This window comes from Ceratosolen solmsi, unplaced genomic scaffold (assembly GCF_000503995.2).
Source record: "Ceratosolen solmsi marchali unplaced genomic scaffold, CerSol_1.0 scaffold14, whole genome shotgun sequence".
In the NCBI taxonomy this organism is placed as follows: Eukaryota; Metazoa; Arthropoda; class Insecta; order Hymenoptera; family Agaonidae; genus Ceratosolen; species Ceratosolen solmsi.
Genome location: NW_011948420.1, coordinates 10,240,873 through 10,263,791, shown reverse-complemented (window position 1 = coordinate 10,263,791; position 22,919 = coordinate 10,240,873). Strand labels below are relative to the sequence as shown.

General features: G+C 27.1%; 4 protein-coding genes across 4 annotated transcripts in view; 1 reads left to right on the top strand and 3 right to left on the bottom strand.

The window, feature by feature from the left end:
* Positions 1–935, top strand: part of Lop1 (long wavelength sensitive opsin 1) — a 7,828-nt gene extending 6,893 nt beyond the window's left edge. The window contains exon 6 of the mRNA XM_011498208.1: positions 463–935. Within this exon, the coding sequence (XP_011496510.1) occupies positions 463–595 (133 nt within the window). The 3' untranslated portion in view covers positions 596–935. The remainder of the gene's footprint in view (positions 1–462) is intronic.
* A 2,747-nt stretch (positions 936–3,682) lies between these two features.
* Lop2 (long wavelength sensitive opsin 2) lies at positions 3,683–6,037 on the bottom strand. The gene is made up of 8 exons (XM_011498207.1): positions 5,752–6,037; positions 5,364–5,602; positions 5,177–5,283; positions 4,972–5,078; positions 4,755–4,902; positions 4,572–4,682; positions 4,330–4,496; positions 3,683–3,911 (listed from the first exon to the last, which is right to left on the bottom strand). Exons 1-8 carry the CDS (start codon positions 5,934–5,936, stop codon positions 3,779–3,781), a joined length of 1,197 nt encoding a protein of 398 aa, XP_011496509.1. The 5' UTR covers positions 5,937–6,037; the 3' UTR covers positions 3,683–3,778.
* Positions 6,038–6,528: 491 nt separating this feature from the next.
* On the bottom strand, positions 6,529–8,352 carry LOC105361102 (COMM domain-containing protein 2). Its single transcript, XM_011498205.1, has 5 exons — positions 8,286–8,352; positions 8,117–8,194; positions 7,188–7,270; positions 6,930–7,103; positions 6,529–6,794 (listed from the first exon to the last, which is right to left on the bottom strand). The coding sequence occupies exons 1-5, from the start codon at positions 8,350–8,352 to the stop codon at positions 6,588–6,590; spliced, it is 609 nt and encodes a 202-aa protein (XP_011496507.1). The 3' UTR covers positions 6,529–6,587.
* A 3,434-nt stretch (positions 8,353–11,786) lies between these two features.
* The window catches only part of Sulf1 (Extracellular sulfatase Sulf1), a 49,897-nt gene continuing 38,764 nt past the window's right edge, over positions 11,787–22,919 (bottom strand). Inside the window, exons 6-16 of the mRNA XM_011498333.1 lie at positions 22,485–22,660; positions 22,267–22,377; positions 19,304–19,581; positions 18,235–18,645; positions 16,699–16,907; positions 15,938–16,108; positions 15,241–15,855; positions 14,275–14,783; positions 13,197–13,501; positions 12,244–12,441; positions 11,787–12,145 (exon numbers count right to left, since the gene is read on the bottom strand). Of these exons, the coding sequence (XP_011496635.1) occupies positions 12,054–12,145; positions 12,244–12,441; positions 13,197–13,501; positions 14,275–14,783; positions 15,241–15,855; positions 15,938–16,108; positions 16,699–16,907; positions 18,235–18,645; positions 19,304–19,581; positions 22,267–22,377; positions 22,485–22,660 (3,075 nt within the window). The 3' untranslated portion in view covers positions 11,787–12,053. The remainder of the gene's footprint in view (positions 12,146–12,243; positions 12,442–13,196; positions 13,502–14,274; positions 14,784–15,240; positions 15,856–15,937; positions 16,109–16,698; positions 16,908–18,234; positions 18,646–19,303; positions 19,582–22,266; positions 22,378–22,484; positions 22,661–22,919) is intronic.

Here is a 22,919-nt window from a genome sequence, read left to right as displayed (position 1 = left end):
TATATATATATATATATATATATATATATATATATTAAGTTTTGTACAACGTTTCACAAATTAGTTGTGCAATATCTTTATTACATATAATTTTTAATTTATATAAATAATATTTAATAGTTTATATATTATGTAACATTTTTAAATTGTAGTTTGAAGTTTCGTTGAATAAATCAGTAAAACTTGATATTCTGGCATCGCAATGAAAATCAATTAGCCGCTGCTCGGCTAATAATTTGAATTTTCACAACATTAATATTCTATTAATAATAATAACAACAACAACAACAACAACAATAACAATAATAATAATAACAATAATAATAATGATGATTCTTAATTACAGGAATTACCTATAAAAATTATTTTCTCATTTTTTCATCTATCAATCCTGTCTCTCCTCGTAATATATGATATTACAATTGACATTATATGTAAATGTAATGGCTTATTTGTTTTTAGTCATCCCAAGTACCGAGCCGCTCTGTTCGCTAGATTCCCTTCGCTATCTTGTGCGGAACAACCAGCTCCCGATGCCGTCTCCACTGTTTCAGGCGTAACAACAGTTGCGGACAACGATAAATCAAATGCATGAACGGCCAAACAATTCTTATAATTTCATTTCTAAAAGAGCAATTATAAATGTTATACGACGAGAGTCCACTCACACGAATAATGTGAAATACTTGAAATTAATTTGATATTTAATATGGAAATTAGGTTGATAACGTCAAGAAATAATGCAACTTTATTGAAATTTTAAAATGAAAAGGAAAGAGTTACTGCAATATTTACGAGTAAGTCAAGATACCGAAAGAATTTTTAACTCGTTACTTTTTACATTGAAAAGGGTAGTGTAGATTAGAAAGGGTTGTAAAATAAAGGTAAATACATGTAATTCGACATGATTGTATTTAAAACAAAAAAAAACAAAACAAAAAAAAACAAAAAAAAAACAAAAAAAAAACAAAAAAAAAAAGAACTTGTAAATATTGATGAATGGAGATGATAATAGTATATAGAGAAATTTGAGAAAGTGTCACTTCTGTATTGGAAATTTGTAACTGATCCACTCAGGCTTGATTTGTTGCTTGTCTATTTGTCCCTCTTCTAAACAAACTTTTAACATGTACACGCATATAAAGCATACAGAGCAATTTTTAAAATTGTACAAGAAACGGTAATACATTATTAAGGTGGATGTATTCGATTCCCTAATATTTGAAAGTAAATTGTATTAGTAACTTAACAATGTCACTTATGTTAATTATCTACGTTAATAATTGCCAAAGAATCACGAAATACACACTAAATCGATCCTAGTATATCAATATTATGTGCTTACGTTAAAATAAATGTTATTGTTAAGTCAATCATAGTAACTTAATCATCCGTAATAGAATTGCGACTTGTCATTCACCACAACATAAGTCGTTCAATCTGTCATCGGATATATTATCGATTTACCGATTTATTTAATATTAACATAACTTATCTGCGGTGGTCACTTTATTATTATATTTTTTTATAAAGCGCGTATCTATGGCTGTATAATATTCGCCCTGATATAATATTACAGAATTTAGACGTGTTATTTAACGAAACCCTACAGCGGCGTTATACATTTTATCTGTAATTTAATTTTGTAAGTTGAAATAAATCCTGTATGCATTCAACATGCAAAAACACTTTAGTTATTCATTTATTAACATTTGCTTTCATACTATCTGATAATATTATTCATCAATTATACATAATATTATACATAATATAATACATCAATTTTAATTAAGTAATGTTATAAACAATATTCATTATTTACTAACTACTATTAGGCATCAATAATAAAAAGCGATTATTATTTCACTAAATAATTATCATGGAATCATTATTATGTATTATCGATAGTGAAAACAAAATGATTTTCTAAACTATTATAATTGAATATATTTTTACAAAAAGAAAAATGAAATATCATTACATTATAAGCCAATGTTATATTAATATATATATATATATATATATATATTGTGAAAAGTTTGCATAATGTAATTAATTAAATGTTTTAATTTTCTATATATATATATATATATATATATATATATATATATATATATTTTTTTTTTTAATACAATATGCAATTTCGTTCATATTTTAAACAATTTTACGTAATTTCTAATATTTTTCAATATTTTAATAATCGATAATTCAGTCAAAATCTTTTCATTGCTTTGATGCATTCGGTTAATAATAACAATTAAGATTGTTGAAAATTCCTATCAAAATAATGCTAATGACATAGTTGGTCAAATACATCTAGAATATCATTATATAAAGTAAATATATTATTCATAAAAAATTAAATTGTAGACTTGACATTATTAATTCTAAAAATGTCTAAAGATAAACTAATAATTATTCGTATTTTCTGTTAAATTTTCTTTCGAGTGATTAAATTTCTATTTATATGTGAAAATTATAATTAAATATTTACAAATCAAATGTAATACAATTTTACACATTTCTGCATTTATAAAAATGCGAAGCTAAAACAATAATCAATCACTGTACAATTCAAACAAAATTGAAATTTTATATTAAACAATATTATCATGATAAAGTCAAAATCAAAATATATAAAATTTAGTCAAATGTGCTCCAAAATTAATAATTAATTTATATAAGTTGGCTTTTAATATGCAGCGATGTATAAAAAATGTAATATAATTTTTGGCGAACTGAAAAATGAATTTATTTATCTGATCATAGCAAACATGTTAAATGAAGATTTAATTTAATTTAATCCTTTCTGTCATTATATTTTATTTATGAATATTATCTTTAATGCCAAACTATATGTTACTATACATAAGTAAAATTGAAGAACAACAAATAATAATAAATAATTTACGTTCGATGGATTCATTTTAATATCAGTTTAAAAATCTCATATCAAAATAATTTACGATTACAAAGTTAGAATTTGTATTTTATGTAAACTCTTAAAGTAAGAAAACTTCCTAATGTTATATTTTGCACAAATATTTACCGTAAGGCCATAAGTAAATTGTTTGAATAATTGATTCTTTTATCTTTTAATAAATTTATTCAACTTTAATATCATATTAATATAATTTATAGTAAAATCAAAATTATTTTTTATTTTTATAGTTTGTATTATATTTATTGTAAAAAGCTCAGAAGTAATAAATCCCAAACCATTATGTAAAAAAAAAAAATAATAAAAAAAATCAATGTTATTTTTAACAATACATTATTATATTGATTTACTTTATGTACTATGCTACTGCAAAATCCTTATATACATGCGCGCACAGGCACACACGCACACACACACACACACAAATAAACAAACAAACAAACACAAAATAAGGAATTATATGATTTGTGCAAATAAATATGCAAGTAAACACCAAATGAATTATTTAGAGTAAAACTTAATTTGATGTTTAAACGATGAATAAAAGTAACGTTGTTTTTTTTATACTTTATATTATCTTTATAAAATAATAATAATAATAATAATAATATATTTAGTAATATTTACATGATCATACTTCTTAAAGACATTGGAGATATGGCAAAGAAAACATTTTTACTACTGTTATATTTGCTACTACAAAATATAAAATATAATTTTTTTAATGTGCTTTTTGAAAAATTTTATAAATAAATTATATAATTAAAGAATATACGAAGTAAATTTTTTTTACAATAATATTGTCTTCTTTATATGATAGATAACCAAGAGGAGTAATTATGCTTTGCCATCGGATGTTTGAGTTGACGTAGCATCATTAGCCTGTTTTTTAGCTGGTTTTTGTTCGTCTGTATCTCCAAAAACTAAACAAGGTAGTTTTGCCTTTAATCCAGCTCTGTATTTTGGATGACTGTAACGAGAATATTATATCATCGATATATAAAATTTCCACACATTTTGTAATATTGTATTTTATATTACAAATATTTGTTTTTTATATTATATTTTTATAATATTTTTATATATAAAATATTATATATATATATATAATATATATATATATATTATAATATATATAATATATAATATATATATAATATATATTATATATTATATATTATATATAATATATATATAATATTATATATAATATATAATATATATATAATATTATATATATATATATATATAATATATTATATATATATATATATATAATATATATAAAATAATATATATATATAATATTTTTATAATATATTATGTAATATAAAATTGTATTTTATATTACAAATATATATTACAAATATATTACAACATACATTTACCTGAATGCATAAACTATTGGATTATAGCAAGCATTTGTTTTTGCGAAAAGAGATGCCCAAATAGTACAAAGAGGAGTGATGTACTGTTTATTAAAAATTCCCATATAATTGGTTACTAAATATGGTGTCCATGCCAGGAACCATAGAGATATAGTTGTTAAAGCTACCTGTAATTAATTATTTTTCCTTTCATACTCTACAAAAATTTTAAGAAAAGAACTTAATGATTAATAATCCATTACTTTGGCTAGCTTTGCTTCTGCGCTTATCGAACTTTGTTCACCCGAACGTAAGGAAGCTACGTTCATCTTTTTAGCTTGGTCTCGCATTGCTTTCTCATGAGCTGCAACTGCCTAACGAGGTGAAACAATATTTACAAATACAACTTAGGCTTTAATACATAATAAATAAGAATTTTTACTTACAGAAACAATATGATAGTAAGAGAATATGATAGAAAAAAGCGGCGTATAGTAAACAAAAACAGAATATACTAATATATAAGATTTCCCGAGCCATTCATCCGATACATAGTCAGTACCACAAGATGTCATGTTGCCTTCGGGTACATACCTAATAAATTTATGGAGCTTAAAAAACTTTATTTTATATATTTTTATTTGGTTGGAGAAATTTAATTACCTATTCCATCCAATTAATGGTAAAATAGCCCACAGTAATCCATGAAGCCAAATAATAATAACTTGAATAGCTGCTCGTGTCATTGTTAATGGGGTTCCAGACATCCCCTAAAAGACAATAAAGAAAAATCATTCTAATTGACGGCTAATTCTTAAAATTGTAATACATTTTCATAGCATTTTAAATAATAATAATTGCAACTTACTTTTACAATAACATTATATCGATCGTATGCTATTGCAGTCATTGTCCATATTGAGGCACCGCCGCATAAGGAACCAATTAATGCATATATATCACACATTAGAGGACCTTTTAAGAAAATAATTGCTTTCTGTGACTATCATAAAACATCATTATCGAAACGATCTTTAGATCAAGCTTATTCATACCCAAAGCCCATGTTTCAAACCAGCAATTGATAACCATAGGAGGAGACATGATCGTCATCATTAAAAAATCCGAGAATGCTAAGTTTATTACAAGTAAATTACTTGGTGTTTTGAGATTAGGTGTTACCAAGAAAATATATACTACAACTCCATTGCCAGCCCAACCAATTAATCCAAGAAAAATCATAACCAAGCCTAAAATCTTGTGCCAAAGAAAATATAGGGGAGGAAATTGATACCTAAGAAAATATATAAAAAAAATATTATTTATACACAACTTAAGTAATGCAATCTTAATTGAGAATTGAAGAATTAATTCAATTACATTTAATCTTTCGTTTAATTATGATCATAGTAGAGTGTTATATTTTATATGAATATATTATACCAATGTGCACCGACGAGATGAAGCATTTCTGGTGGCAGTTTATCCGCTACGGTTTCATTATTGAAGCTCATGATCCGATGTGCGAAATGGGGTCCTGTTATGGATGTAGTCTGAATAATGTTAATCATTGTAGTTGTTAAAGCATTTGCAGTTATATTAGAAGTAGCAGGCACTAGTAGATCCATTTCCTGTGGACAGACATACACTTCTTAACTTGGGTACCTTTATTGCATATGTTTTAAACACAATTTAATTTTATTATGATACACTATAGAAAAGATATTTATTCACAATTAGTTAGTTAGCATAAAATAGATATTATCATAGTAAAATCAACATACTTAAGAAAATTATAATTTGCACCGAAGAAAATTTTTAGAAATAAAAAGACTAAATTAATAGGATATAAAAACTTTGCGGTTACTGAATGATTGCGATCAGTACAATGATAAATATTCCAATTACCTTTTTATATTAATGCACACTTTAATACTTTAATACAATTATTCAATAAAATATTCAACTGAAACCTTCTGCATATTCTTGGATCAGTTCAAGGTTGGATGACGCTAGTCTTTGTCTCTTATAATTTGTCTCAAGTATTTAAAACAGCTTATTTGCATGTTCTTGAAATATAAAGCTGATTTGAAATTTTGATCTATTGTATAAAAGTGTAATGTAAAAATAAAAATCCACAAACTTACTATTACTTCAAAATTCTAATGAAATTAAAATTTATAATTAAATATAAATTTATCTAATATTTGTATTATAAGCAAATTTATTTTCTATGTACATAATATAAATAATATGATTTTGTAACAATATTGTGAGAACTAATCAACGATTCTTGCAATGCTTCTTATGTATCTACTATGGCCTTCATGCACAGCTGTTTCAAGTTCTTGGGCAAGATGCAGCAAATTGTTTGGATCAGTTTGTAACAAAACATGCTTTATCTCATCGCAATTCGAAGTATTTTTTAATGAAAAATCCAAAGTAACCAATGGAATCACTTGTCGAAGTAATGATCTAGATGCAATCTAAAATGTTACATTCGTTATTTATTTTCAATATTATAATAATAAAATTTTATATCCAATTTAAACTTTTTCTATACTAAGTTTCTATACTAATTATATAAAAATATTTTATAAAGCCATAAATTATATTTATACCTGAACTTCAAATCTCCATTCCATGTCATGATACTGAGGTAGTTTTATACCAAAATTTAAAAGTGCATTTGACAGTTCTTGTTTCTTAATCATATATAATTTATTCAATACATTTTCTTGTTCTTCGGAAAAACCTAATCCTATAACAACTTCTTGAAAAATATTTTTTTCAAGCTATAAATGTTGCAGTATAAATGATTAGCAAAATGGAATAAAATAAAATAAATATTTTTGAAATTATTTGCGAAATTATATTACCTTACATTTACAACACTCGAGTAATAAATTTAGAAGACCTTCGACTGAATTTCTGATAACTTGAGGTTCAACTTGTAACTTCTCTATAATTATTAATGAATATTCTTTTAAGAATACAAACTTTAGTTTTTGCTTAATAGTACATATTACTATTTTAATATATTTTTATATATTACTTTTTGATTTCTAAGTAGCGTTATTTAATTTAGTTACAAAATTATTGAATAAAACGATAAATTGTTTAATACCATTTTTTAAATTAATCATTTGAAAATTATTCTATAAAACTGTATAAGAATATTTAAAATAATATTGCTCAATCATCGATATATGAAATATAGAAATATAGAAGTTCTTTGAATGAATACTTTATAGTAAAAACAAATAATATAAAACAGGCATATATATAAGTAATTTTTAGTATTTCTTAAGAGCCGAATGAAATAAATAAATATTATTACAATTGAGTTTTTATTCATTTTTTATTCATTGAAATATTTCAAATTGGATTAAACTATTTTATTTTCCTATAAAATAAATAATTATAAATCTAATAATACATTTTGAAAATAAAATAAATAATCAATAAAACTATGAAAAATATTGCATCAACACTGGATGCCCTTAAATCTTTCAACAATAAAAATTGTCATAAGAAATAATTCAATATTTCATATAAAAATTAATAATCGATGGAATGCAATGCAATAGATGCACTATTTATATTAAAATGTTATAAGAAAATATTCGTTGAACACATATTTCTATTAGATTTTTTATAACGTTATGCAGGATTATATATTTAGGTATTAAAGTATTTTTTCTCAATAAAATAAATTATTTATAAGTCATTCATTCATTTAGATATGAAAAAAAAACATTAAAGTTTATAAATATTATAAATGCATAAATAGCAATTTACTACGTACGTGCTGCAGCACTGTAAAGCTTAAAATTTGGTCCTTTTTGCAAATAATCGAATGCTAATTTGCAAAAATCTTGTAATACTGAAAAAAAATATGAAGATTTAAAATTGTAGTGCTACAAAAGTTCAATAATATTATTTATTATAAGAGGAAACAAAGGTTAGACTTTTACCTTGTGCAGATTGTTCGGATAAAAATTGTAAATGTTGTTTGTGGTTTATTGTAAAATTCGGTAACATTATGTTTGCGATATAATTCTCAAAGATTATTACAGCTTCATGGGTATTTCAATAATAATGAATAAAATACGAAATTTACCAATATTCAATGTATTAAATGTAATGTTGGCACATCATAGAAAATGTAAATACACCTCTTAGATTCGCCATTTTTAATAAGTTTTCGAAATACGAATTCCCGATGGTAGAAACTTAAATAGAAGCCAATAATATTACATGTGTCAGATTTTACAGTTTCTAATTCAATTTGAATTTAAGTTCTAAATTCATAGTAAATTTGTTAAGTTGTTCGTTAATTCATATAAATTATTAATAATTGAAATAAAAAAATGTTTCAAGAAACTTGGGTATTACAATGTTATTCATGTAAAATATTTCAGGTAATTTTTATATGAATAATTATTCATTACTAAGAAAATAAATTAAAACGAAATTTCATTGAATTTGCATCATTATTAAAGTTCAAATATAACCTAAGAAAATTAATTTATACAAAATAGAATGTTTTAATAATGTATATAAAAGTTAATACAATAATATTAGAGTTAATATGCAAATTTATATTAACTTTTTTATTTTATTATAGGGTCATATCAAGAAAAAAGCAAAACGATGGCAATGTAAAGTTTGTGGTGCAAAACAAGATTTGATGCATGTATGTATTATAATTACAATTAATATTTATTTTACATTGTCATTAAACAATTAAATTTATTATCCATATTACCTTAAATTTAACGAGGAATCATTTTCAAAGAATTTAAGAAATCAAATTTTACTTTGCAACGATTGCAATATTTTATTATATCACACAAAAACAAAATAGATACTATAATTTTTAATTATTTGTGTTAAATCATGTTTGTATCTCAAAAGAAATTATTATTACTTAATTGTTGAATATATATTTATTATATATATTATATATAAAATATTTTAAATATAAAATTTTGTTATTTTTCTTTATTTATAAAATGATAAATATAATAATAAAAAATATCCCAAGCAATATGTACAGTTGAATAATTAATAATTAAACGATTGTAACTTATATAGTGATAATATTAATAGATTTATCCAATCAATAATTTTATAAAATCATTCATCAATTTCTAATTAAAGAATATTTTTCAATTTTATATATTTATTTTATGTTTTAATTTATTGAGTTTTCTGTTAATTATTTGTAGGTATTTTTTAAAGGATGTCCAACTGATTGTCGAATTAATATACAAAGGATAAATTTTGAGAGAGGAGAGAAATCAACAAATTTACAGGAGCAGTTTAATTATATACATGAAAATCAAAATGATGACGAATTTAAAAGTAGATTGCATAATTTTCAAGATGAAAATAATATTTCGTATAATAAGCTGCAGAGTTCTTTCACAGAAACAAACAAACAAGCATTTAATGTTACAGAAACATATTCAGAGGAAACCACAGAAATAGTAGATATAAAAGATACGAACAATATTTCAAATACATGTGTAATGTTAGAAACTCAATTATCTAACAGCAATGACAACATTAATATCAATATGATAGACGATTGTGATAATATAAATTCCACAGATTTTACAGTCAAGTCGGTAGATAATAATATTAATAAACACTTTAATGTAGAAGTACCAAAATTAAGTATTTTTGAAAGTTATAATGATTTTGATGAGACACTCGATTTTTAAATTTAGTATTTTAAGCCATAACTATTATAATAAATAGATAGAACGTGAAAATATTCAAAAATTTATCCATTGAAAAGTTTGGATGTTTCTATTTAGTGAAATAAAAAGGATGGCATATATTATTTATTACAAGTAAGATATAATAAAATATAGTAGTGTAGATAGTTTCAAAAGTATTTTTTAATGCCAAAGTTTTATACATTTTCAAAATTTATAAATAATATAACTTATATTAATTACAAATACATGTAACAAATTCATATGTATATCTTTTATCAACAGTAGAATAATCAAAAAATTCCTCCGATTAAAATGAATAATCCAAAAAAGATGATGGATAAATCTGTATCGAAGAGTTTTTTACTTCTTCCAATATGTGATTAGGTTATAAAATATCACTTTGCAGTATTTATCATATCATATTGTTTGTACTATTTTTATTTAATAATATCAGGCCAAGAGAGTATTTTCAATCATTTAAACACTCATTATAAACATATATTTTTACTAATAAAATATTTGTTTCAATTCAGTTCAATTGTTTCAGCATTATTAACATAGATTTATAAGGATTTGTAAAGAAAAAAATGAATTTTTAATATTTAAACAAACAAAAACAAAAAAAAAAACAAAAAAAAAAACAACAAAAAAAAAAAGAAAGAAAGAAAGAAAGAAAAATATAATAAAAACAAAATAATTTATAACAAAGAAATTTTATTTTCTAGAGCTTAAAATTATTTAAGCAAATTAAAATAGTTTAATCGAATAATTTATGAAACACAACTTTTCTTAAACTTAGTAGAAATGAAAATATTTTTACATTATATTTAAATTATATAATTTAACATAAGTCGTCATTCAGAGAAATTTTTTTATCGGAGGCATTGGCTTTACGTGCCTTTAATATTATTTAATATACATATTCAATTTTCATGCTTTAACACAATGTTGTAATTATTGTTTTTATTGTATCTCCAAAGTGTAAAACTATTTAAATAATTGCATAAAAAAAGATATACCAAATCATACGCTATTTCATATTGAAAATTAGTTAAATATACAGTAGATGCTTTATATTTTTTCTAATTTTTCATACTGAATAATAAATATTAATATAAAATGCATCTGGCAATGGCATTGTGTAAACAAAATTTTATGAAAATCAAAATGATTTAATGACATAAAGCAATTTGAAGTCAAAGCTTATGATAAACTATTGATTCTTTTTGTATTGTTGTTAATGTTCTTTGTATTAATTACATTTACTTTAAGTTAAAACAATTTTATCATTCTAAAAATAGCATTGACAGGAAAAATGTTATGTTTTCCTTCCTTTAAGATATTTATTCACTTAGCCAACTAGAATTGGTAAAACAAATTTATTATCAGAAGAAAGCTATTTGCTACATAATGCAAATGGGCAACATGGATAATTTTTTGTTAATTGTTGAAATATTAATATTTAATGTTTGAAACAATTTTATCGCTACGTTTTTTATATTCTTGATTGTCAAGGCAGCCTATGTAAGCAGTAATTTGCCTTTTTTTTTTTTTAACAGTCAAGCACATCAGAATTATAATTCTATAAAAAAAATCTCTTTGATGAATTAAAATTGCCCATTCTTACATATTTGCTTTTAATGAGTGGATACAGTTTATCTAAAAATTCCTTAAATCATAGTTATATTTTTATTTATTGACTCTTAGCAGAGATGGCGGATTAGTTGCGATTTTTGCCATTTTATGTTTTGTTAAATAAAGTAATGTTAAAAACAACTATTAATTACCCAATATCTCTGTAAGAGTACTGACAAAAAGTAAAATCAAATTAGCAATTGATTAATAAAACTACGTGTGATGCCGCTGCCTTCTTAGACTCGTTATATCATCATGATATCGCCTGCTACTTTGCCAGCTTCGATTATGTCTATTCCAAAAACTACAAAATAAAAAATGAGTTTTAGAAATATTATAATTATAAAACCTATTATAATAAGAATAATAGAAATATTACTAGGGCCATTTTTTACTGCGTCTTCGATTTTGCGAATGAAGTAATTCACTATCACTGACTATTTGTAAAGTTGATGGAACGAAAGTTTCACCTAGGTATTTAAGAAATCGAATTGTTTTTTTTTTTTTTTTTTTTATGATTCTCACGTACTTTTGCACATTTAATTGCATTATTTTTCATTAAACTCACCAAACGCATCGGAATATTTTCTTTTGAGCATAGATCTTTGCTGTTGCTGAATAAGCATATCTTTTACGTTTTCTCTTGCAACACCCACGGTACAATCATGAGTGCCTCTGCATCGTTTCAAGTGCTCTAGTTGATCATGCAGGTATGACTTTTCCAGTGGATTTAACGAGGATATTCTATTCCATTGCTCAAATGGGTCTATAAAGAGATATAAATTTATTTTCAAAATCAACTGATTTTCAACTGATATTTTTACAAAATATATTTCCTGCGTTCATCGAGGTATGTCACATACTCTATGTAGACGATGCCGACTTTAATTTTTTTTTTTTTTTTTTTTTTTTTAATTCGTTATTTTTCATTTTATTACTTATTGTATAGATTATGTATAAACCGCAAGAGCACCATGATTCTTAGATTGGAGGGATTCGGAGTGAAACATTTATGGAGATTTTAGAGTTCCGACTTCAATGTTCAGTGTTAAGATTGAAAAGACCTACGAAACATCCAAAATCTTTCTTGGCGACTCGTAATTTGGAAGTGACGCGAATACAATTTCTTCACATTTTCGACAATAAAATTTTGTAAACACCCTAGACGTATTAGATTGTTGTTTTTCTTTCTTATTCTCGTTTATGAATTATATAAAGGAACAATAAATGAATATACCAATTGTAGTAAAAACGATTTAATAATATTTGTTATGTAATAATAATGTTTAATTTCTAATTTTTGTAAAATTCAAGAAATAAATTAAAATTTAAGATCGATATGATTTCTACAAGTTCATTGTATTTGAAAAGAATTTTTCAAATTCTAGACAGACAATTAATCCTTCTATTTAGAAACTCTAGGCAAATTCCTGTCCATAGACGCATAATAACATTGATAAAAGTATATCAATTTTTATTCAGTAACGTGCTTATATCTAAAAATGTAACGAGGGGGCTTACCGATTCGCAAGTTGTAAAAAGTGACGAGACCAGTGGTGAACTCACAATAAAGAAAATTGTGCGTAGCGTTAATGGTACGGAGACAGGAGTACGTATTATTATTGGCGTTCATACAAAAGCAGAAAGGTCCAGCGTTCCATAGGGGTGCAGTACGCCAATGATCATTGTCATGTTCGAAGCAGTTCATTTTTTCCGTCAAGCACTCCTTTTCCAATTTGGCCTTCTTCCTGAGCTTGCGCTCTTTCTTCCGTATACGCTCCTCCTTGAGTCTTCGCTTTTCTTCCTTCGCCACCTCCTTCTCGTCTCTAATATATTCAATAATTTGAATTATTAATGACGCTGGCTTTAAAATTTTTTTTAAATATCGATACATAGATCTTTAAAGTATTATTTTTTCTCCTTTCCATCAAATTCCAATCTGATATTGTTAATTAATTCATCTACTAAATATATATCAAATCGTATTATTTGGAATAATTTTTAGCGAATGACATAATCGCAAAACTATTTAATATTGGGACAAAAGTATATTCTAATTTATTGTTAGATAGTTTGTTTAGAATCAAATATTTGAAAATTAATATAAAATATTAGAAAATATGGTAAAATGATGGTAAAATGATTTTTAAACTCCATACTTTTGTGGTTATTTGATAAATATTTTATTATATTTTTAAAAATTATGTATTTATTGAAAATAATTTAGTTGTAGTTGAATTAAAGGCAATTTTTATAAATGATTATTGGCATAAAGTTTAAAAATGTATTAAAATCATTAGAAATGTCATTTTAAAATTATTATAGAAAATTATTTTAAATTTAAAATATTTTACTATTCTATAAGAATTAGTAGTTTTACATAAAGTTTTAACAAAAAAATAAGTCACTATTCTACTAAAATGTAGTTAAAATACATAACCAGGCTATTTCTACATGGTATTACAATAAATAGTAAATTTATCTATTTTTCCTTAATTTTATTTTAAACTTTTTTATTCTGTTTAAATTTTGCAGTTATATAAAATATCTAATTATTTACATTAAGAAGATGTGAACGTGCAATCTTATGCTCTTTTACCTAATGTAAGTATCCGATTCGCAAAAACATTTATGTTGAAGTTCTTGTGTTAATGGTGTTTTAGAAGAATACGACGTTGGATGTTTTCGCGTTTGCTTATCCGTTGAATCGAGGAACTCATCTTTTCGACCATGATTATTTAAATTAGTTATTGGTCTAATCCGATGTGATGTTTTTGAAGTTTTTTTTGGATTAAGATTCCATTCTAAGTTTTCGTTGTTGTTAGCCGCGCTGATGGTTGTCTCTGTCGTTGTCCCTGTTGAACTCGTTGATGATATTGAAGATATCGAGGTTGTTGGTAGTATTATATTCATAGTGCTTTCATTGATCCATGTACGACTAGTAGGCTTATCAGTCGAGGAAATCGAAAATTTGTCAATGGACTCCAAAGGATGTTCATAATTATCAGTAGTTTGTACTATTCGTCTCAGAAGTGAATTATCCGAAGAGTCCTCGGCTGCCTTTACGCTGGTTAATATTGTTGAAGTAGTTGGTAATAGCTTTTGAATTATAAGGCAATATTATTTATAATAATTTCAACGAGCAAAATTACATAATTGTATCAAATTCAAAATTATATATTTCTGAAAGTACGTAAACGTATATTTAACGTAAATGTCTTTTAACAATACATTTGCGTAGTTTAATTACGAAAATTCATTATTTGATATAATTAAATCTCAAATTGAATTCAATTTTTGTTTTTTATTTATATAGACAAATTCCCATAAATTCCCATAGTACATTATTTAAATATATTAGATTGTCATTAATAGATAAGTTTTAAAAATTCTTGAATTAACTCGTTATTTTTACTCTATATGCTTATTATTAATTAATTACACCTATTTCAATTTATGATTTTAATTTTAAATTACTAAGAATTATATATAGGTTTTTTTTCTTTTTTTTTCTTTTTTTTTTCTTTTTTTTTTACAAAATCATACAATAAATATAATAACATACTTGAGAAGATTTGTCATTACGTTCGTTTCCCGTTACAAAGTATTTTTCCGATAAGGTAATTTCCACCGTAGCTTCGGTCGATCTTGCATCCGAAGTTACAATATCTTCGTGTACACTATTTGTTAATAAGGTATTGTTTTTTCGTCGTAAATGAGTTTTTCTACGTCGTTGTTGATATTTTTCGTCATCGGTATTGATTTGTAAGCCGCTAGCACTCTCGATTTTCTGTCGACAACCATTTTTTTTTGGTCTTGGCGTTGCTAAAGCCATCGATCCTTCCATTCCTGACGTCGAAAAGGCGGAATTCTCTGTCGTTTGTTCACTACCGGCGCTGAAAATCCTGTTCTGATAATTGACGGTGCGTGCACCGCTAGAAACAATGGGACTTGAATTGGTTGAAATTTCAAAGCCATGATGAACGTCTTTTTCATGCTTTCGGTGATGCCGACTTGTGTGATTATGAGAGACGTTACTATTAATGTTGGGATGTCGTGAATGTCCCTTATACTGTGATGAATTATTCGTTGTCTCATCTACATATTTTGGCCAGTATTGTTCATGTTCTTCATTATTCGATACTTGTGGACGCTTAAGCATTAAATGACGTCGGATCTCCTACATGAATCATAATCAGTTAATATAGCTATCTAGTTGCATATGATAATCGAAAGAGAAATGTAATTGTATATTTACGTGCCTTTAGAGTCTCTAGTTGCATTCTCATATTACGAATTTGTTGTTCGATTTCCTTTCTAGATATACGCCACTCGTTTGGATCCTTATAAACGGATTGAGTGCAGTTTACATCACCACGAGGAAGGATCGAACATTTTGGTGTAAACTGTTTATCCGAATTTGAATGTTTCGCCTAAAATTTCCATATTATATTTCAGATAATTTAATAAGTTTTATTCTTTCCAATGATGCAAAACAATTTTTTTTTAAAAAAAAATTTTTTTTTTTTTTTTTTTTTTTTTTTTTTTATGGATTACTAGACATTTTATTAAGATAAAAAAAAATATTTCCTTTATTTTTTGTTAAAAAATTTGCTATCAAATGATAAATAACTTTCATATTCCTTCTTGAAAAGGTGTGCAAAAATAATGCCGGAGAATAATCACAAGTTACGCGATTACTCGCGGATAAGAAAATTCAATTAAATTATCGCTATATGATTAATGTTTCTGATATGTACTTATGATAAGTCTGTATAGCGATGAGATTACGGTGATAGTCGAGAGGTTGGGCCCTTTATCACTGTACTCTGTTTTTCGGAGGACAGAATCTAAAATCTATGTGCCTTGTTGCGTATGTATTTTAATTTTGATAGCAAATTTATCTCTACGACACGAGGAGAATTTTCATAGAACCGTTAATTAGAACATGGTACTTAGAATTTTTATTTCAATGTTAGAATGTCAGGAGAAAATTTGGATTTTTGTAAATTACGATCCATACCTTAAGATCATCCAATTCTTCTTCGATGCTCTCCATAATTTTAGTCACATGTTCAATACTATCTTTCTTCGTAGTACTTCTACGTATTCTGTGATGCCTAGTAATTATATCGTCAATGTCCAAATGACTATGTATAAAAGCATTTAATGTCTTAGTATCAAAGTCTTCCGAATCTCTGACTAACTTGCCATCTTTTATATTTCTTTTACCTATTAAAAATGAAATATTTTAAAACTTTTGTAAACAAATGTAATAAATCTATTAGTAAAAAAAAAATAAATTTTCTTTTAAAATTTCTAATTAATAATCAACCTTGCACTTTAAAAGAAGTAAGACAAAAATAAGCAGATTTGTTACAACAATTTATTTATATTTATATGTGCATTAACGATAGCTCCTATTATTAATATAACATTGCATCGAAAATAAAGCATATTATTATAAATAATAATACAATCGTTCACAATGAAAAGATAAAGATAATTTAGTATTGCATATATTAATAACATTTATAATAATAAGTATGCAATACTGGAGGAAGTATACATTAGAATTTAATTTAATTTAATGTTAATATTTAGCATATAATTGTAATGATTCTGAATTTAAAATTACATTAAATTTTGTAAAAATGTAAATATAAGGAAAATAATTAACTGCATATAATTATAACTAATTTTATGTACTTAAATAACAGATAGTAAGATCCTTTCTTAAAAATTTATAAACTAAAAATTGAATTAATTTTATACTGATAGAAAGTAGTTTGATTGTACGTTAGGCGTAAGAACGGAACAAACTTAATTGATTTAATCAAATGACTTAAATCGTTTTCAAATTCACACACGTATAAATAAATATAAAATAAGTGTAACATGTAAAATATTTTATATTTATACGCTTGTAAATTTTAAAACGATCCAAGTCATTAAATTGTTGCCGATAAAAAGATAAATTTGAGTTCTGTTAAACTGCAATCATAAAAGAAATTTATTTAAATAAAATGAAAAAAAAAAACTCTTTCGAATAATATATTTATTAGATAATCATTTTAATTCATTATATAAGATTCTCCAGAATTTTTAATAGATTATAAAGTTTCCGTTTTTCTTCTTCTTGCAATTATTTAATGAACAATAGACCATAAATATTATTAAAACTATTCATGATCGATTGAAGTAAATTATTTAAATTAAAAAGCACATCGGATTCTATTAATTTTTAATAAACATTTAATATTCCATTAAATATACCTGAAATATTAATACAAAATTTACGATGAATAAATCAAGGCAAAGTTAGAAATTATTTTAACGATAATCAATCCTACATGAGTATATTCAAGAGGAAAAGCAAAAGAGAAATAAAAAGATACTAATCGAAATGCATAATTAATTGTTGACGGATAGTAAATTTTATTTATAGAATAAAATTTTCTAATGACCAAAAAGCCGACGTAATATTCGTTACCTCTAGCTTTTCCAAAATAGAACGCTCGATAAATGTCATGAAATGTGCAAGGGAAAAATTAAGCACCTCGTCTAGGAGCGACCGCCTGCACTTGTCCGTAAGGACCTGTGAACCTGCTCTCTTTGCCAAAGACGAAACGGTGTCCGTTAAAGTCGTTGGCCTCGAGGCGCCTGTAAACGACGCCGTTAGGCGTGAAGCAGGCACACTTTTTCCAAGCGTTACGGGGAGTGGTCGCCCCGGTCGATCCTGGGATCTGCTCCTGGCTTCCATCTCCTCGGCACTTATGCCGGCGCCAGCGTTGACCCTCCCTCTCGCAGCGCCACTTCTGCCCGGGTTGGCAGTCCGCTTGGGCCGAGGGTCGTGAGCACTCGGCCGCTAGTCGCGCATGTTTCAGCGAATGAAAGTTGTTTGGCTGTCTCTGATGCGGCTGGATCACGCCGTTGTCTAATCGTGACTCGCTATCCGTCTCAGCTTCAGCTGTAATGAAGTTGTGACGTTAAACTTTGACGATAACATTAATCCCCGAGTGGTATGATTCGTCATAATTCCAAGGAGATCTCAAGCCGTACCACTGCCATTTACTTTTAGACATTCTACTACAACTTTGATAAACTTCAATCGATCTTTATCGTAAAACTCAGTCAAAGTAAATGTTAGGCTTGCCTAAAGATTGCTATGGATTTATGGATTTAATCGTTGTATATTACAGTTTTATATGATATATTAGAAAAATATCAAATTAGTCAATACAAAAATGATTAACTTGTTGATCGAGAGATCATTAAAAGTATGGTTTTTTTTTTTTTTTAAGATTGATAAATTACAAGAACTATGAATTTCTTTCTTAGTATTCAATACTAAGGCATACGTAAATGTTAAAAATAAATTACCAAAAAGATTATTGTATAATATTTTCATCGCAATCCATTTTTATTTTTATTTTTATTTTTATGATTATATTCACTTTTATCTTATTGCATAATTTTCAATATTTCTTTTAACAATTCTCAATATGTTCAGTAAATCATAAAGTTATCTTAAATCATAAAAATTATTGTTTGCTTAAAAATTTTGATACATTTAATATTTAATAAATTCTTTTCACATTATAAAATATAAAAAAGTACTCGTTTACCATGATCGCCTAAAGTGGCATCACCGATATCGTCGATGTCAGAAAAGTCTTGATCGTTATCCGAGTTGCTTTCGCTAATTTTTCTAGAGATCGAGTCTTCCGAATCTATTGTGTCACCGTCGTCATTTATACTTGCAGTATTGACATTTAATTTCGCTTGCTTTCTTGCTTCACGAGCCTTTGCTTCAGCTATCGATTCAGGTGTTTCGCGTCGACCCGAAGACTCAATCAGGAATGTGTCGGGCCATTTACATTTGGATCGCCGTCCAGATTTGTTACTATATGTAGAAAATATAAGGACTTTTATATATATATATATATATTTTTTTTTCACTATTATGTTATTTACTTGTACGTACGTTACTATAATAATTAATGAGGATTTCACATTCAAACCAAGGTAATTTAGAAGAAGTATCTTATTATTTATTAAGATATTGTTAAATACGAGAAAGTATAAATAATAAAAATTTAGAAAAACATTATTTACTTGAAATATTGTAAATATGACGTATAAGCAATAATATTGCAATCTTAGATTTTTCTACGTATCTCATTTGGATTTCCCGGGCACGAATAAGAGAAAAATTCCAATAATATAATATTTTTTCTTTTTAATATATAAAATTGATTTTATAAGAATAATAATTTCCATAAATAGATGAAATAATTCGTTGCAATAAAAATTTTAATTTCTACTTATTTACATTTGTTTGACCGAGCCCAAACTCCCGGCACAAAAATACAAGATTAACGGTCATCAAATTCAATCCTATCTGACACATCACGGTGTGCTCAAACCTAATAGTACTACAACCAAACTAAGAGTAGTATTTAATGGCTCCAGCATATCAACATCAGGTCTGTCACTCAACGACATAATGCATATTGGACCGAATTTCAATCCAGACTCTCAACATATCAGATGTTTTAATCTAGACCAGAAGACAACGATGTTTCTTTGCTACTGACATTACTAAAATGTACAGGCATATAAGAATCCACACGAATGACTGGGACCTTCAGAGAATCCTGTGAATATACGAACAAGGGACAGAAGTGACATACCATTTGACAACAGTCACATATGGAACAAGAGGTACTTCGTTTCTGGCAATCAGAACATTATTCCAACCGAGGGAGTCAAATTCTCCCTTGCCGTGCCATCCATCACCCATGGCAGATATGTAGACGACATCTTAGAAAGTGCAGACACTCCAGAACAGTTAACCGAAGTCGCACTCCAATTACGAGATCTCTGCATGGCGTGCGGTTTCCCGTTGGCAAAATGGTATGCTAAACATCAAAATGTAATCACCGCAATCAGCGCGCATCGAAATGACACCCCAATCAAGTTCGATGATTGCGCTACCAAAATACTTGGCTTAATATGGTCTTCAAAGCAGGAGAAATTCACATTCACGACAGGAAAAAAATTTGGTGGAAATAAACAATCCTACTAAACGCCTCATTTTATCTGACGTCGCTCAGATATTTGATCCATTAGGTTCTGTTTCATCTGTCGTGATAAAGGCAAAAATCTTCGTGCATGAGCTGTTGCTACATAAGATCCAATGGGACGAAACGTTGCCATAGCAACTTTCTTCGCAATGGTCAATTATTGGAAAGGATCTCGCCAATTTGACCGAAATTACAACACCACGTTGGCTCGATATAAACGGCACCTCATACTTATATGTACATGGGTTCTCTGATGCATCACAGTTGGTAATTTATTCAACAACGTGTACAACAATTGTGCGCACAATGGTCAGCTCATTATTTACAGCAGTAACAGTTAATCATTAAATGGCACCAAGATTGGCTCGTTGGTGCTTGTCACTGATCAACGCCTCTCACCATGCAAATGGCTCTCACTCGAGTTATCGATACCCATCCTGGCAAGGATGGACTGGCTACATTAAGGACTTCTTCGACCACCATGACAAGACCAATCCATAACCAATCATAAAAAAAATCTATTGTGACTTTTGGAAAAGTATAAGCCTTCTAGCTATTAAAATTTGTAAACATTTGATTCCGAGAATTTTCGAATATTTCAAAGCCTTATTTTCAAATGCCATACAATGTTCATATGGTCTTCGCATAGCAACACTTATAACTTGTTGCTAGCTAAGTAAGCTGCCGCGTGGATATTTAAAGGAAGCACACTACGCCTAAACGTTCGTTGTAAATTATTCGATCAGTAAATTATTCAAACAGTTATCAGTCATTACGCTATTCGACTAATCTATTCAGCCAGTGCTTTCTGCCATACAACAGTCACTCGGTTACACTAATTGTAATTAAGCCATTCCGTCAAATTTTACAACAATAAACTAGCCAGTCAATCAGTAAAGCTAAAACAGTGAGGCCATAACTCACAAGCAGTCAAGGGTGCTGACTGCATTACGAGAAACTATACGGCTGCAAGAAGCATAGCATCAAGGTATTTCCTTACACTTTCTAGGCCACACGTCCTATATAGGAGTGTGCGCATATTACTGCTAATCCTTACAACATTAGCAGACGTCATGACATCGTTACCATCAAGGAGCAACCACAATCATTGCGACAAGAGAAAGTTTTACACTCTTCTATAAGAACTGAATACTGCTTATTACTAATGTAACTATTAATAAACCATATGTTAACGAAGTCTGCACAATATACACATTTCTACAACCCACCGACTTGATTCCGACCCAAGCATCAGCTAGGACGGACGGCAAATTATTAAAGCTATCGAAACATTGGCAGTTCTAGCCAAAAAAACAACCCAGTTTCTAACAACGTTCATAAGATAAAAATTAAATTAAAATAATATAACGTCATTATTATGGTATATTCATGCCTATAAAATTTTTATAATCTTTATTGATAAAAAGCCAAACGTTTTTCACAGCGAAAAAGAAAGGATAAAAGCAAAGGAAGAAGAATGATGAAATGGAAAAAAGACTTACTTGAAGAAGAGTTTTTTAAATGAACGCCCGTCCATTCTTGGCGGTGTTTCAACGCCAGCGATATCCAGGAAGGTCGGCGCCAAGTCAATGTTCAAGACTATGTCATCTACTCTGCAACGTAGCTAAATATAACGACGATTCTACAACGTAATCGCATGGGTAGGGAGAATATCAAATAAAAAGGGCTATACTATAGGTTGATCACGTGAGAAACTTACACGGATCCTGGCTCGATGCCCGGCCCTCGGATCAGGAATGGCACACGCACGTCAAACTCGAACGGAAAGCTCTTGCCCTTGATCAAGCCAAACTGGCCCAAATGATAGCCGTGATCCGACGTATAAATAATATACGTATTGTCCAATTCGCCCAAGTTTTTCAGTTCTTGATAGATCTAAATATTTATGAGGTTTTTTATTTCTGTTCTTTACATTTCTTTAACCAAATCTTAAATTACAATCCAATGAACAATTTTATACAATTTTCATTAAAGCAAAATGGATGGTAATACTATTATTGTGTAACACGGTTCACTCACAGGATAACAGTAATTTCGCTCGGCAAATTCTCAAGCGCATAAAAGTGACGTTTCTTAATGTAGTGCTTGAATAATAAAAAAAAAAAAAAAAAATAAAAAAAAAAAAAAAAAAAAA